General features: G+C 41.5%; 1 protein-coding gene across 1 annotated transcript in view; it reads left to right on the top strand.

Moving 5' to 3' along the window:
* Window positions 1–15,677, top strand: part of LOC307136036 (uncharacterized protein) — a gene marked incomplete at its 3' end in the record, with an annotated part of 45,746 nt that extends 30,069 nt beyond the window's left edge. Inside the window, exons 4-5 of the mRNA XM_079832782.1 lie at window positions 8,890–8,949; window positions 15,493–15,677. Of these exons, the coding sequence (XP_079688908.1) occupies window positions 8,890–8,949; window positions 15,493–15,677 (245 nt within the window). The remainder of the gene's footprint in view (window positions 1–8,889; window positions 8,950–15,492) is intronic.
* Window positions 15,678–16,038: the final 361 nt, after the last annotated feature.

The following is a 16,038-nucleotide window of genomic DNA, read 5'->3' as shown; positions in this document are numbered from 1 at the left end:
CAGATACACAAAGCCCAGGCATCGGTATCGATATCGGGACTGAAAAAGTCGGATCGGTGCACCCCTACCTACATCGGCATCAAAACAGCGAATCCAACGCATTCTTGCAGCTCGCCGTAATTTGTATAGACGGATCGAGCAGCTATTAGCTCGATTAGCTAATATTTAAAAAATGGCGGTCACAAGCTTGTTTGTGTTGGTCTTGTTGGTCACGGTAACCCCGCCCCCAGCTCCTGACGCAAGCGGTTCTTACTTCTAGACCAGCAATGTTTTGGTGCTACTTAAGAACCACTTTTCCTGGTTCGGAGCTGGTGCTTTGGGTGTGGAAACACAAAGAACCAATTTGAAACTAGGCTCTGGCTCTGAACTAGCACCAGCACTGACTTGGTGGAAAAGGGGTAAGTGCTAAACGTCAAGCTCAAGGGTCCGAACCAGCTTCTCTGCTTTCGAAAGGAAAATTAAAGCTGTGGCAATTGCAACTTGAAAAGGGTAACACTGCATTTTCCTACTCTGCAAGAACAAAAGTGTGCAAAACTGCTTCAGGCATTTGGTGAAAGGTTTCAGGACGTGAAAAGTAGACAAAAGGAACTGCAGATATTTGCTACGCCGTTTAATGTGGAGCCATCTGATAATTGATAACCTACAACACGAAATAATTGAGCTGCAAAGCAATGACGGGCTCAAAGCTAAGGAGAATAACCTCCCTCTGCTCGAGTTCTATAAACTTTACGACCTACTGCTGTGAGCAGTTCTTTTCAAAACTAACTCTTGCAAAGACCCGATTCCGCTCAAGACTGACTGACCCAAACTTGGGAAACCAGCTGCGAGTAGCGTCATCATCACTGGCATCTGACATCAGACGCCTTGCTAAAGAGAAGCAGTTCCAACATCGCATTAGAGAGGTTAGTGATGAGCAAAAGGCATGGAATGTATACGCCACTTGGCGTAAACTAATTTTGCTGTATACATTCCACGACATTAAACACTCGTACTATTGATACGCATTCTCATGTGATCGTGTTGGTAGTGATATGTTCAATAATTTAGTATGGTCCTTAAAGGAAGTTACAAAAATGTAAATGGTCCTTGATAGGAAAAAGGTTCCCCACCCCTGATGTAGATGTATATATGTCAACAAACAATACTTATTAGTAACATGAAAATGACCTTTCTTTGGGAGGGTTTGCCTTCGCCTTGCTTGAAAGAAGTGAAGTTGCTTGAAAGAAGAGAAGTTTGGTTGTTTGCTTGCATGTCATTGAGACATAAAATATGGACAATATCTTGAAAAATACTTACAAAAGGAAAATAACAACTATACACTGTGGCAACTATTGTATTGAGACACTCTGAGAATTAGTGTGGATTTATTTCTGTTTCTATTTCTCATCTTAAACAGGACAAACACAGAAAAACTCCTGGTGAAGTGACTGAGATCCACATCAACATAAAGATGGTGCTTATTAAAGAGGAGAGTGAAGACGTGAAGATTGAGAAAACATTCAGAGTGAAACATGAAGAAACTGAGAAACAAACAGAGAAAGATGAGAGTGAAGAGGTGAAGATTGAAGGAACATTGAGAGTGAAAGATGAAGAAACTGAGGAACACACAGAGAAAGAGGAGAGTGAAGATATGAAGATTGAAGAAACTGAGGAACAAACAGGTTGGTTTCATTCTCAAAACTGAACTCAGTCATTTGATCATTATTATAATCTCCAGCTCTACAGAATTGATTGATATTTTTGAAGAATGCCATATGAGTGTCATAATTAAAGTGCTATTATTTGACATGGAGCGGGTACAGACATGTTAAGATCACATGACCAGACAAACACTAATGCTGTGAAGATCCGACTTACATTTTTTAGCACCAGCCCTAATCAAACACACCTGAAATAGCTAATCGTAGGCTGCGTCCGAAACCTGAAATATGCTGCCTTCGGAGGACCAATTTCAAGGCAGGAAGGCACCAAGACACGTCCAAATCTAATGTTAGCTTCACTTCCTGTCTCCTTCATCTGATCAATTTTTGAAGACAGCATATTTGTCTTCTTCGCTGCCTTTGATATCCCACAATCCTGTGCTTTCCATTCTGTGACAGTTGAGCTGGGGAAAAAAGAGGAGTCCGAAAGTTGCGTTTGCTGGTCAGTTTGTGTGTAAATGTACGTTTTTTTTTTACCAACATTTTCCACTTCTGATGTCATTTCTAGCGAGAAGATACTAATGTAGTAATTCAATATTTGTTTGGTTCTCACCAAAGCTCGCTCTATTTTGCTGTAGATCATTAAACTGATACACTGCCTAAGAAGTCTGTCCGAAATCAGCACAAACGCATGCCCAAACGCTGCCTTACAAGCCATTTTCTGATAAGTCAGTGAGGCAACGAGTCAGCTGTCTAGGTTTTCGGACACAGCAAAAGTCTTACTAGGCATACTAGACACCTCCAGCTAGCGTGTTGAGGCAAGCTGGTGCCAAACTCTCTAAGACAGTGGCCTTCCAGGACCGAGTTTGGACACCCCTGCTGTAAACATTTAAAGTTATCAAAGTTATGTTTACACCAGGGGTGTCCAAACTTGGTCCTGGAGGGCCACTGTCCTGCAGAGTCACACAAATTATTAAAAAAAATTGTCATCTTTATTTCCTACAAATATAAAAGCAATAGTTAGTTTTTTTCCTGTTCGGTCTTAATATCCTTCCACCATATCCTCTTCATCTGTCAGGGGTGCTGGTGTTTTGCGAGCCTCTGAGTAGAATGAGTTGAAATATGGCTATAATTCAGTGGGTACCATGATGTAAATCCATTTCTTTCCGATCCGTCTCATTTGATCCATCTGTAATGAAGGTGTATTGATTCTCTCTCATCAGCATTTCCAGTGTTTTAGAAAGTTGTGGCCACTGCTTGATTTATAATACAGGTGTATTTGTTCTTGCACATTTGTACTCCTGTATGAGTGGCCCGAGATGATCTGTGACATCCAGTGGGTTAAGATCAGGTTGTATGTGATGGGTTATCTTTGGCTCATCAAAGACCACATGCAACAAAATTAGATGACTAGCAGTTTAGACAAGTCAAGCAGCCACTGGTTAATCTATTGACAGCCCTAGTAAACATATTTGGATCAAGTAAATTATTTGAGGGATTCCTGATGGAATCTGTCTTAAACGTGTGTAGTTTAGTGGGCAAGGCAACAGACTATAGTAGGATAATACTTTCTTGGCCATAAACAATAAAATCATAATACTTATCCAACACAATACTACATAAACTGGCCTACCATAATATGAGAGCAACATGTATGTACATGCTTGTATTTAAGAGAATAGTGTTTATGTGTGGTTATTGAAAAAAAACACATAAGGCCATAAAATCCATAGTAAATGTGTCCACAAGAATTTTGAATAATGAAAACCATTGTGCAAACATTCACATAAAACAATATATTGATATCATTTTCGTAAGAAACTGTTTACAAAGCCCATATGTGAAGAGGCATGAACGATCATGAATAATGTGATTCAGTAGCCTGGATGCCAGCTGAACTTAGCCCCGCCCACAACATTTTAACTCGGGCAGTTCGGTCTGGACTTGATCCATAGAGAAGTAATTATGCCCGAACAGAAACTGTTCGGACCAATGAAATTGTCAGGGCGGGCTTTAGACGAAGATGGACAGATGATAAACAGTAACGTAATCATCCACGTCATCAAAGCCGCTTGGGTTGAATTTGTTCTAATCCTAAACGGAGAACTTGTTCGTATATGCATTCACCTTTACTATTTCTCTCAGAAATGATGATCGTGTTGGTAAGTACTCTGTGTATCCTTAAATTCTTTTACAACACCGGCAAAGATCGTTTACACTCATCTTTTTCTTCTAACGATAGGCTACTTATTCCAGCATGCGGGCAGACAGGGTTGCCAAGTTTTTACAACAAAACCCGCCCAATTGTTAACGTTACTCAAAACTAGCCAAAAACAAGCCCAATAGCTTTTCCGGGGGAGGTTCTCCGGGAAGAAAAAGGCATTTGGGGGGTAAAATGTGTGTTATTTTGGCAGAGCTGCCTGCTAAAATTCGCATTCCTGGGTCTGTATATCACATAATTTGGGGTCGCTTCAACCCGCGGACTTGGCAATACCGTGCAGTTGAGTTCTGTTGACATTTGACAACTAACGTTATGCGTCGCTCCGTTGCTCTGATTGGTTGTAGGTTGTGGTGAGGTGGGCGTGGTTTCGCGAGGTCTGCGGGCGGAGAGAAGGAAAGGAACCGAGCGGTGAGGGACTGGGACATCGCCAGCGCTACACCTGCGAGAGTTCAACGAAGTGTGATGAATGTTCGTGTAGGCAAGGAAGGAAGAAGACAGGGGTCGGCTTGACTGGGACTCGCACTTTTTATTATATAACTCAGAACTGAACGTAAACAGCGCTCGTGGGCGCAAACGGCAGCAGTCTCTCTCAAACACACACAGTAAACTCTCGTTGAACTCTCGCAGGTGTAGCGCTGGCGATGTCCCAGTCCCTCTCTCTCCCCGTCTCTCTCTCGCACCGGCTTTATATGCTCTCTCCACGGCAATTACTGCAATCAGAGACAGGTGTTTGTAATCTGCGTTTGAGCCGCTTACTCACCGCTCGGTTCCTTTCCTTCTCTCCGCCCGCAGACCTCGCGAAACCACGCCCACCTCACCACATAGGTCTATCCAATTGAGGTCTTTTCTGGTTCGGTTGAAACCCCCCCATAATCACAGCCCAACGGAGCCGTATCAGACTCAAATTCTGCCTAGAATTGAGTATGACGACGTCAGGCTAGTGATTCACACCTGAGAAGACAAAGAACTGCATAATGAGCTGCATAATGAATGAGCCTTTGAGTCACGTACAGTGGGGAGAACAAGTATTTGATACACTGCCAATTTTGCAGGTTTTCCTGCTTACAAAGCATGTAGAGGTCTGTCATTTTTATCATAGGTACTCTTCAACTGTGAGACGCAAAAATTCAGGAAATCACATTGTATGATTTTTAAATAATTAATTTGCATTTTATTGCATGACATAAGTATTTGATCACCTACCAACCAGTAATAATTCCGGCTCTCACAGACCTGTTTGTTTATCTTTAAGAAGCCCTCCTGTTCTCCACTCATTACCTGTATTAAAGGGCGCCTATTATGCCCCTTTTTCCAGATGTAATATAAGTCTCAGGTGTCCCCAAAGTGTGTCTGTAAAATTTCAGATCAAAATTCATGAAATTCAATTTTAATGAGTAAAATTAGCTGTTTTCTGCGTGTCTCCTTTAATGCAAATGCTCCCCACACCAGAAGGCATCTGCATGTTTTAAAGCCTTAACACTCTCAACTTGAGCACACACACCCGACGCATGCGCAGAGAGCTGGATGTCGGACCGTGATTAGGCTGTTCAACTAGACTAGTGCTCTTTCTTGTGTTATTGCAATTAAAATGTCAAATGCACACACTTTTATTTCAGAAACACACAAAGTTCACGTGAAAACAGTTATGTCTGCACTTATGCAGCAAATACAGAAATCCTGTGTTCGTATTAGATCCGTGTAACGTTACTAAAGTGAAAGCAGTGTAATATACAGTAATGTTACCTACTGCTATATCTGCTGTTAATATGAATCAAACAGAAGATAAACAGAAAATCACTCACTGCTCTTGACTGAATGAACTTTAGTAGCTTTATTAAGAACACATTTCTTACTTGAATGCTGCTGTTAAATGCTCTGGCGAGGAGATAAAAATGGCGGCCTGTGTACAACTCTCTGAGGGCGGGGTCTTTGCTAATAGACCCCATCAATACTTGTGGGTGGGGCTTTACAAGGGTTCTGCAAATGGCTTGCTCTGAGACACTGCTTATGATTTATGGGGATTAAAAAAGGAATGGGTGGATTTTTACCATTATAGGGTGATTGTGTACACACACTGCTAAACCACATTTATGTTTAAACACCATGTTAAAGTGAATTTTGCATAATAGGTGCCCTTTAACTACACTTGTTTGAACTTGTTACCTGTTTAAAAGACACCTGTCCACACACTCAATCAAACAGACTCCAACCTCTCCACAATGGCCCAGAACAGAGAGCTGTGTAAAGACATCAGGGATAAAATTGTAGACCTGCACAAGGCTGGGATGGGCTACAGGACAATAGGCAAGCAGCTTGGTGAGAAGGCAACAACTGTTGGCGCAATTATTAGAAAGTGGAAGAAGTTCAAGATGACGGTCAATCTCCCTCGGTCTGGGGCACCATGCGAGATCTCACCTCGTGGGGCATCAGTGATCATGAGGAAGGTGAGAGATCAGCCCAGAACTACACGGCAGGACCAGGTCAATGACCTGAAGAGAGCTGTGACCACAGTCTCAAAGAAAACCATTAGTAACACACTACGCCGTCATGGATTAAAATCCTGCTGCGCACGCAAGGTCCCCCTGCTCATGCCAGCGCATGTCCAGGCCCGTCTGAAGTTTGCCAATGACCATCTGGATGATCCAGAGGAGGAATGGGAGAAGGTCATGTGGTCTGATGAGACAAAAATAGAGCTTTTTGGTCTAAATTCCTCTCGCCGTGTTTGGAGGAAGAAGAAGGATGAGTACAACCCCAAGAACACCATCACAACCGTGAAGTATGGAGGTGGAAACATCATTCTTTGGGGACTGCACAGTATTGAGGGGAGGATGGATGGGCCATGTATCGCGAGATCTTCTAGGCCAACAACCTCCTTCCCTCAGTAAGAGCATTGAAGATGGGTCATGGCTGGGTCTTCCAGCATGACAATGACCTGAAACACACAGCCAGGGCAACTAAGGAGTGGCTCCGCAAGAAGCATCTCAAGGTCCTGGAGTGGCCAAGCCAGTCTCCAGACCTGAACCCAATAGAGAATCTTTGGAGGGAGCTGAAAGTCTGTATTGCCCAGCGACAGCCCCGAAACCTGAAGGATCTGGAGAAGGTCTGCATGGAGTGGGCCAAAATCCCTGCTGCAGTGTGTGCAAACCTGGTCAAGAACTACAGGAAACGTATGATCTCTGTAATTGAAGGTTTCTGTACCAAATATTAAGTCCTGCTTTTCTGATGTATCAAATACTTATGTCATGCAATAAAATGTAAATGAATTACTTAAAAATCATACAATGTGATTATCTGGATTTTTGTTTTAGATTACGTCTCTCACAGTTGAAGAGTACCTTTGATAAAAATGACAGCCTTCTACATGCTTTGTAAGTGGGCAAACCTGCAAAATCGGCAGTGTATCAAATACTTGTTCACCCCACTGTATGTGAAGAAACGGCATGAAAGAATGTGAGGAAAAAACAGGACAAAATACATTTGAGTCAAAGGCACATTTTGAGTACTCAGTTATACCTGGAAATAAATCCTGATTTACTATCAATGTTGGAAACTGTTGTGCTTCTTATATATATATATATATATATATATATATATATATATATATATATATATATATATATATATATATATATATATATATATATATATATATATATATATATATATATATATATGTGATACTTTTTTCAGGATTCTTGGATGAATAAATTAAGTAATGGCTGATAAAAATTCAGCTTTGCATCACAGAAATAAATTATATTTTATAGTATATGTCTATCCAAATTAAAAACCTTTATTTTAAATGGATTTTTTATTGTATTTTTGGTCAAACAAATTGCTTCTTTCAAAAACATTCATTCAAATAGTAATGTCCAAACGTTTGACTGGACTTCATTTATAGCATCTGAGAAGAATTTAGCAAACAAAATCTTTATTGATGTGACACTAGGCTACTTTACAGTAAACCCTTCATAATCTGTCCAAAACAGGCCAAAGAAATCTTGTCTAAACATTCTTGCGTCTATGACATTTTATTATTTGTGAAATATGCTATATCTGTTCTATTACAGAGCCTATACATGTTAATCTGCAGTTTAATACGATTCCTAAAACATTTTATGCAATTATTTATTACATAGAGATTTCACTCATCTCAGTATAGTTTTCTCTGTGAAAATTGTAAGTATGTGTGTAGTAAGTGAAAGTGCACGTCAGTTCTATTCATTCATACATGCAGAATATACAGGATTCATTTTTAAACAGTCTTTTTGCGGTTTAATATTCGCAGACACTATATCGCGATTAGAAGTCTATATCACGATTAGTCTATATCGCGATTAGAAGAACAGAGAATAAATTTAACTGTCACAATCCTCGGCTGGATCCATTGTTCCTCGAAATGAAACCAACTTTTCTTCTGAGGTAAATTATCCCAGGATTATTCCTCACCGCATCTCATAGCGATGTAAATTCATCACACTAAACTTGATGTGTTTTACCGAGTTGTTGTGGGTTTCAACTTGTTTGCATAGATCTCCTAAGAATTAGCCTTTGAATAGAGCACATGATCCGTGGCCGTGGCCCATTAGCAGATGAGGCAGCATGTGAACAACTGACATTTCTCTTTTTAAATGGATCAAATAAACAGAGAATATTTCCGTTCAAGTTGATGTTCATCATTTAAAAACCTGACATTTCTTTAGACATATGCCTTATATGTTGTGTGACAAGTATTAACTAAGTTGCAGTTCATTTTCTGCAGAGTATCAGAATGGACTTCACTGAGAGAAAGCCGGCAGATCGCACATCATGTTTGTTTTCTTTGTTTTGCAAATAGCACAGCATTTAGTTTTTTTTATTGTGAGTGCACAAAAACAATTAAAAACTTTGTATTACTAAAATCAATGGAGTATAAAAAAAGCGAGTTGGTCAAGCCGGACCTCTAGGGGGTTAATGCTTTACAAATGTTTTGCTGGCTGTTGTGGTGTGCTATTAAACTGAGGTTAACTTTTGTCTTTTTTTCCTTAGACCTGATGCTGTTGAAAGAGGAGTGTGAAGTACTAAAGGAAATGGAAGAAAAAGATCAATGTGAGAGTGATCATAATTTCATAACGGAAGAAACATATTTTAGTTGCTCACAGACTGAAAAGACTTTAAAAACAAGCAGAGAAAAAAAATGAAAATAAAGAAACAAGTTACTTCACAAGCTTTCAGGGTTGACAGAGTTTGAATCAACAAAGAAATATTACAGATCACATGAGAATTCACACTGGCGAGAGCTCCTACACCTGCAGACAGTGTGGAAAGGGTTTTGAACAACATGGAAACCTTAAAGCCCACATGAGAATTCACACTGGAGAGAAACTCTACACGTGCCCTCAGTGTGGAAAGCGTTTCAACAGAAAAGGAATCCTTGACACACACATGATAACTCACACTGGAGAGAAGCCGTTCACCTGCCAATACTGTGGAAAAAGTTTTAACAGAAAAGTAAACCTTAACACACACATGAGAGTTCACACTGGAGAGAAGCCGTTCACCTGCCAATACTGTGGAAAAAGTTTTAACAGAAAAGTAAACCTTAACACACACATGAGAGTTCACACTGGAGAGAAGCCTTACACCTGCCAACAGTGTGGAAAAAGTTTTAACAGAAAAGAAATCCTTGACGCACACATGAGAGTTCACACTGGAGAGAAACCTTACGTGTGCCCTCATTGTGGAAAAGATTTCAACCATAAAGGAAATCTTGATTCCCACATGAGAATTCACACTGGAGAGAAGCCGTTCACATGTGATCTCTGTGGAGAAAGTTTCAAATATAAAGTCAGCTTTAAGCGCCACATGAGGATTCACTTATGAGAGAACGGTTTTACTAGCCTGGCTCCGCCCTCCTACGTACTTCTGCTCAATTTTCATTTTGCTTCAGTACTACGTCTGGTACTGCTGTATATGCTTAGGTTTTCTCCCGAACAATTTTTTATCGGTCCAATCAGCAAACAGAGGGAGTGGCTGAGAGCGATGACGTTGATGTTGTGCGCTAGTTTGAGTTGTAGTTCAGTAATGGCGGCGGTGAAAGATACGAGTGTGTGGCACCGCTGACGAATGTCCAGAAGTTAAAGCCGGAGTGTGGCGAGGTGGACGAGCGAGCGAGATCGGTGTGCGTGATTGAGAATGAGACACACCGGTCTCGAGTCCTCTCATGATGGAGCACGGAGGCATATAAGGACAGGCAACACCAGTGAAGGAGAGAGGACCAGGAGAGGATTTGAAGTTGTGTTTTGTTTACGTTTTGTTATGTATGTGCGCAGCTGTCGTCCGTGAGGGGCTGCCGCTTTTACTTTCATTTTGTGTTTATTATTTGATTAAAAGTTGTTAATCGTTCGCCGTTTCCCGCCTCCTTCCCTGAACAAACGAACTCCGTTACACGGAGCAAGAACAATCACTGCTGAGTTTTGTTGGTGGCCATGATGTTGTGGTCCGGGAAAAGTATTTTTCAGCTCGCTCCGTTAGTGGTGAAGGAGTTGGCTGAAGCCGTCCGTCTCCCACCACCCTCTGAAAAAAACCCAGGCTGAATTATCGACTGCTTTTGACAAACACCAAGGTTGTGTGGTAATGTAATTGCTCTCCGAATCTACATCTCTGAGTTTTCAAGAATATATCACTTCAAAATTCACTGTTTATATAGACGGTGCAATTATATGCGGTTGCATGCGCTATAATTTGGATGCATTTCTAGACATGTATTTCTTTAAATGCTGGCAAGTGTTTACAAGAGCAAAATATTTCATCACCGCTCAAAAAATAAAAGAAGAAAAGCACATAAACATTTGAATTGGGCTGTTATATATGGCAGCATTTATTCTTATCATACCAAACATATGACATTTTATTTACAGCATATACAATCATTTTATGATTGCACGAGATATGCACCACGAGAGCAGCGCGTTCCAATCACAAAACTCTCCTCTCCACCGTGAATAAATCACAATCCAAATGCACAAGGTTTTATCACTGACACTGAGGTGGTGCGTAACATACGTCACGACCAAACGTTAGTGATTGGTTAGGCAGATCCAGAGTGACTCTTGGCAGATCAAATAGTTTTAAACTTCAACAGAGTACCCGCCTTCAAGGAAGTAAACGCTTGTCAATGGAGAGTGGCCAGACTCTATGTTCAAATGAAATGTATGAGAGTCTGGTAAGACCAGGCTAGTGAAGAGATGCTCTTGGCTCCGAAGCAGAAACATAATGCGATATTGCCCACGTACTTCCTTAAATATCCACGCGGTGGGGCGGAGTTACGTATGCAAATTCCGCATGCCCATGGTATTATCACTGCCATTGGGTGTTTTTGAATTCTCGAAAATGATTGGCTTCTGAGAGAAACCCCCATTCTGAACGAAAGGGAATGGGATTTCAAAGGCGGCCTCTGTGGTTGTGATGTAACAAACAGGAAGTTCATGGACAACCTCCGTGGCCGCATCAGGGCAGACAGGAAGTTCATGGGCAGATGCCGCCACCACGGGGAAAACTACATCAGGTGCCGCCTCCTCTGGAGAAACTGGAGAAGTGTACTCAGCCCAGACACACAAAATGGCCATAGCGGTAACATGGAGTATAATTGATTGTGGGAGAATGTCTGAGATCCCCAGACTAGATACCACCACAGATGCCAGCTACTCGCACTGACATTACCGGTGTGTCCAACTGTGAACTAACAAGGATTAATTATTGCTTTAAAAAATATTGCTCATTGTTAGTTCATGTTAGCTAATGCATTAACTAATGTTAACAAATGAAATCTCGTTGAGCTGTTACCATTTTGTCTAAATATTAGGGCTGGGTAAAAAATATCGATTTTAATCGATTCTCATTTTTACGAACCAATATCGATTCTTAAATCCCAAGAATCAATTAGTCATCCTTTTTTCAGTTGATGAATGAACGGGACATTGTAGCGCGCCTCAAATCCAATACATCCCAATAATCTTTGTGCTTTGTCACTATTGACATGAAACAAAGTCTCAGATTTCAAATTACGTCCATTTTTTTTTAAACGAAATTCAAAAACATGAATACCCTGTGGCGTGAGATCACTCTGGTGCAGCTCAACTCAAGAGAAGGGGCACATGAACGGATCTTCTCTTCCGCTTTAATACAGCCAGCCCTTCCAGAAAAATGCGTCTTTTTTTGTGATTGTTGCGGGCAAAAATCCTTGATTATGCGGCACGTTTTCTTTAAAAATGCGATGGAAAATGCGGGATATTTATGAAATTTTTTGCAATTACATTGCGGGAACTTGCAAAAACTGCGGTTTGATGAAAAAGAGGAAAAAAAGCACTACATCACAGAAAGTGCTGGGAATATTTAAGTTCTCATCTTGTTTTATTGAAGACCTTAATAAACACATGGCTCAAATTCACAAAACATTGAGTCAAACAAGTTCTGTAGCTTTACAAAAGGAATATGCTACAACTTCTGAAAAAAATGAATAAATAACTTCCTGTTTTACAGAGGTAGCTATACAAAACAGACCTTTGAGTGCTTCCAATGCACAAAGTGCAATCTCTTAAAGGTTAGTTCACCCAAAATGGAAAATTCTATCATTAATGACTTACCCTCATGTTGTTGGACACCCGTAAGACCTCCGTTCATCTTCAGACACAAATTAAGATATTTTAGTGAAATCCGATGGCTCAGAAAGACCTCCATTGGCACAATGTGCACTCTCAAGACCCATAAAAGGTACTAAAGACGTCGTTACAAAGTCCATCTCACTACAGTGGTTCTACAATAACTTTATGAAGCGACGAGAATAGTTTTTGTGCTAAAACCTAAATAACGACTTAAATAGTGATGACCGATTTCAAAACACAGCATCATGAAGCTTCAAAGCATTATGAATCAGCGAGTCGATTCATGATTCGGACCGCGTGTCAAACTGCTGAAATACGTGACTTTGGTGATCCAAAGTCCGCTGAATTGATTCACTGATTCATAGCGCTTCGAAGCTTCATGATGCTGTTTTTTTAAATCGGTGAACACACCGGGAAACTGCTTTGCGCGGTCTTTTGCTGTTAATTTTGTTGGCAAATGGAAAGTGCTTCATCATGGTTTCACTGATATCTATGGTTTCGGGGTTTGCAGCCTTTCGATGACGTTCACGTCAGGTAATTACGTCACTTCAAAACGTTCCAATGGCAATAGGTGGAAATGGCGGCTTTTGTGTGAAGTAAACAAACATTTTTCAACTTTCTGCTAATATATGGGACTTTTTTTGCAGCGAAAATGCGGGGATTATGAAATCATGCAAGCCCCGCATATTTTGCACACGGAAATAGGCAATTTACGCGGCGAAAGTGTGGCGTATTTGAAAAAATGCGGCCCCCGCATAAATATGCGGACTTTGGCTGTTTATGCATTAAATCATGCGATCGCATAATCACGTTTTTCTGGAGGGACTGTATAGCGCGAAATAAACATGAATGAGCATTTGAAAGTGTTAAAGGGGTCATGAACTGAGAAATCAAATTTCCCTTGAGCTTTTGACATATAAGAGGTTTTCAGAACTGAAAACTTCCTTGTTAGTCCAATAAAAGCTTTTATTGACACCAGGCCCAGCAAACGACAGGTTTTTCAAAGTGGGGATCTATGACGTCAAAGGGGGGCAAGCACCGCCTCTGCAGAAGAAGATCAACGCCTACTTCATCACTGACTGTTTAGCCCCGCCCACCGATTAGTGCATGACATGACCAGTGATTTCTGAAATGTTATGATTCATGTACAGTCAGATGTTCTTTGTCTGTGTGTCAGTAAATCAAACCAGTGACTAAACGTCAATTTGCGTTGTTTCTCTTAGTAGGATGAAAATAATCTGTTATTTAATGGTGATTAAATTTTTTAAAGAAAGCGATCAAAGCAAGTGTCACCGGTGCAGGCCGGGGCGGACTCGGATGACCAGCCGCCCCTGACTCCAGACACCACCGCGAGGAGCCGACACCACAGGCACGCAACAGACGGACAAATGAGGAGGCTAGTAATTGAGTTCAAAAATAACAATCTTTATTGAATAATGATCGGCTGGAGGAAAGAATGAGCAACTCCTGTCTTCTCGGGCTATTGGACCGGAGTAGCCGCTGGAACGATTCTCCACAGCGTTGCTGCACATCTGCAGGACTCAAACAGTAAGTAACAGGGTATGTTCACTTTCTCAACAGCAGATTCTCGTATCAGGACATGAGAGGGGAATTATAACTTTAAAACTCACTTCACAGCGTTGCTGCACGTCTGCAAGACTCAGACGGTAGGTGACAGGTAAGGTTTCTTCTCTTAACAGCAGATTCTCTTGTCAGGACGTGAGCGGGGAATTATAACTTTAAACTCACTTCGCAGCGTTGCTGCACATCTGCAGGACTCAAACAGTAAGTAAAAGGTAATGTTCACTTTCTCAACAGCAGATTCTCTTATCAAGACATGAGAGGAGAATTATAACTTTAAAACTCACTTCACAGCGTTGCTGCACATCTGCAGGACTCAGATGGTAGGTAACAGGTAAGGTTTCTTCTCTCAACAGCAGATTCTTTCATCAGAACATAAAAGGGAAATCGTGACTTTAAAACTCACTCCACAGCGTTGCTGCACATCTGCAGGACTCAGACGGTAGGTAACAGGTAGGTTTCTTCTCTTAACAGCCGATTCTCTTAACAGAACGTGAGAGGGAAATTGTGACTTTAAAACTCACTTCACAGCGTTGCTGCACGTCTGTAGGACTCAGACAGTAAGGAACAGGTAATGTTTCTTCTCTCAACGGCAGATTCTTTCATCAGAGCATAAAAGGGAAATCGTGACTTTAAAACTCACTTCACAGCGTTGTTGCACATCTGCAGGACTCAGACGGTAGGTAACAGGTAAGGTTTCTTCTCTTAACAGCCGATTCTCTTAACAGAACGTGAGAGGGAAATTGTGACTTTAAAAACTTACTTCACAGCATTGCTGCAGTCTTCAGGATTCTTTCCTCGACATCAAACACTTTCATCAGACATTAGCGAGAGACTCCATAGGCAGCTTTACCAGCAATGTTGTACATCTTCAGAGCTCCGTCAGCACGTATCACGGTTCAGACTTTTCCACAGCTATACCGTTCTTCACGAGACTTGTAATTTCAGAGAAAGAGAGGGTTAACAGGAGCCTTCAATGAGGGATTACTTCACGACAACACTCAGTGGAAGAGAGGATAATACAAAGCATTACTTCACCAGTTCAGTTGTATCGTTCTGGAATTTAGATGGAGACAAGTAGATCATTTCACAAGAATGAAAGCAGGCGTTGGGAGACTCTTCTCAGCATAGCACACAGCACTCGTGTTCACTTCAAATCCACAGCATTAATTCGGCGTGCATCAGGTAAGGCAAACAACTGCAAATCACTCACACAGTAAGGCTGATCAGAAGCCTCGCTTCATTCATGCAATTCAATGGGAATTTTCAACTCTAAATTCCTCCCCAGCGTATCTGAAACAGATGTCCTGCTCAATAGTAAATTTCACATTCACAGTCTTTTCTTCAAGCTTTATATTTGATTCAACGATGTAATTAATTCACTTATCTTTCTCTCTTCCTCTTCCAGCGCAGATCCAAGCAGCCGTTCAATCCAGTAATATTCCACAAGCAGCTTTAAACGACAGACTCCAATGGCAGTTCTTCACTCACACGAATTTCCAGGATTACAGCGTCCAATGTGAGTGCTCAAACAGGAGATCTTCTACCCCAAGACACAACGACAGAGACCCAGCCAAACGACTGATTATCTGAACACTGACTGACTTTCACCAGCCCGACCTCAACTCTCAACCTTCCACTTTCCGACCTCCGAACCTGCTTCGCTCAACTTCTCTTCTGAATGGCTCTTTTATCCTCCTCTTGTCAAGCAGAAAGCCTGTGCAACCACCGCTCCTCTCTCTCTCACACCTGCCGTGCATCAGCAGTAATTCGGGTGGGACAATATCCCCGCTACACCCGGAACCGGAGTGAGGTGTTACACCAACACAGTTCCCCTCGGGGAACATGGAAAGAACGAACGGTTCCGCTTTGCCCAGCATTTTGTCACCCGTGACATCCCCCCCTGCCAATCGGTTCTAGTCCCTAGAACCGGTCTTTCTAATGCCAGTCGCCA

The sequence above is a fragment of the Gobio gobio genome (assembly GCF_949357685.1).
Source record: "Gobio gobio genome assembly, chromosome: 1".
Taxonomy (NCBI): Eukaryota; Metazoa; Chordata; class Actinopteri; order Cypriniformes; family Gobionidae; genus Gobio; species Gobio gobio.
Note: the sequence above shows the minus strand (reverse complement) of the source record. Positions and strands in the feature narration are given on the sequence as shown.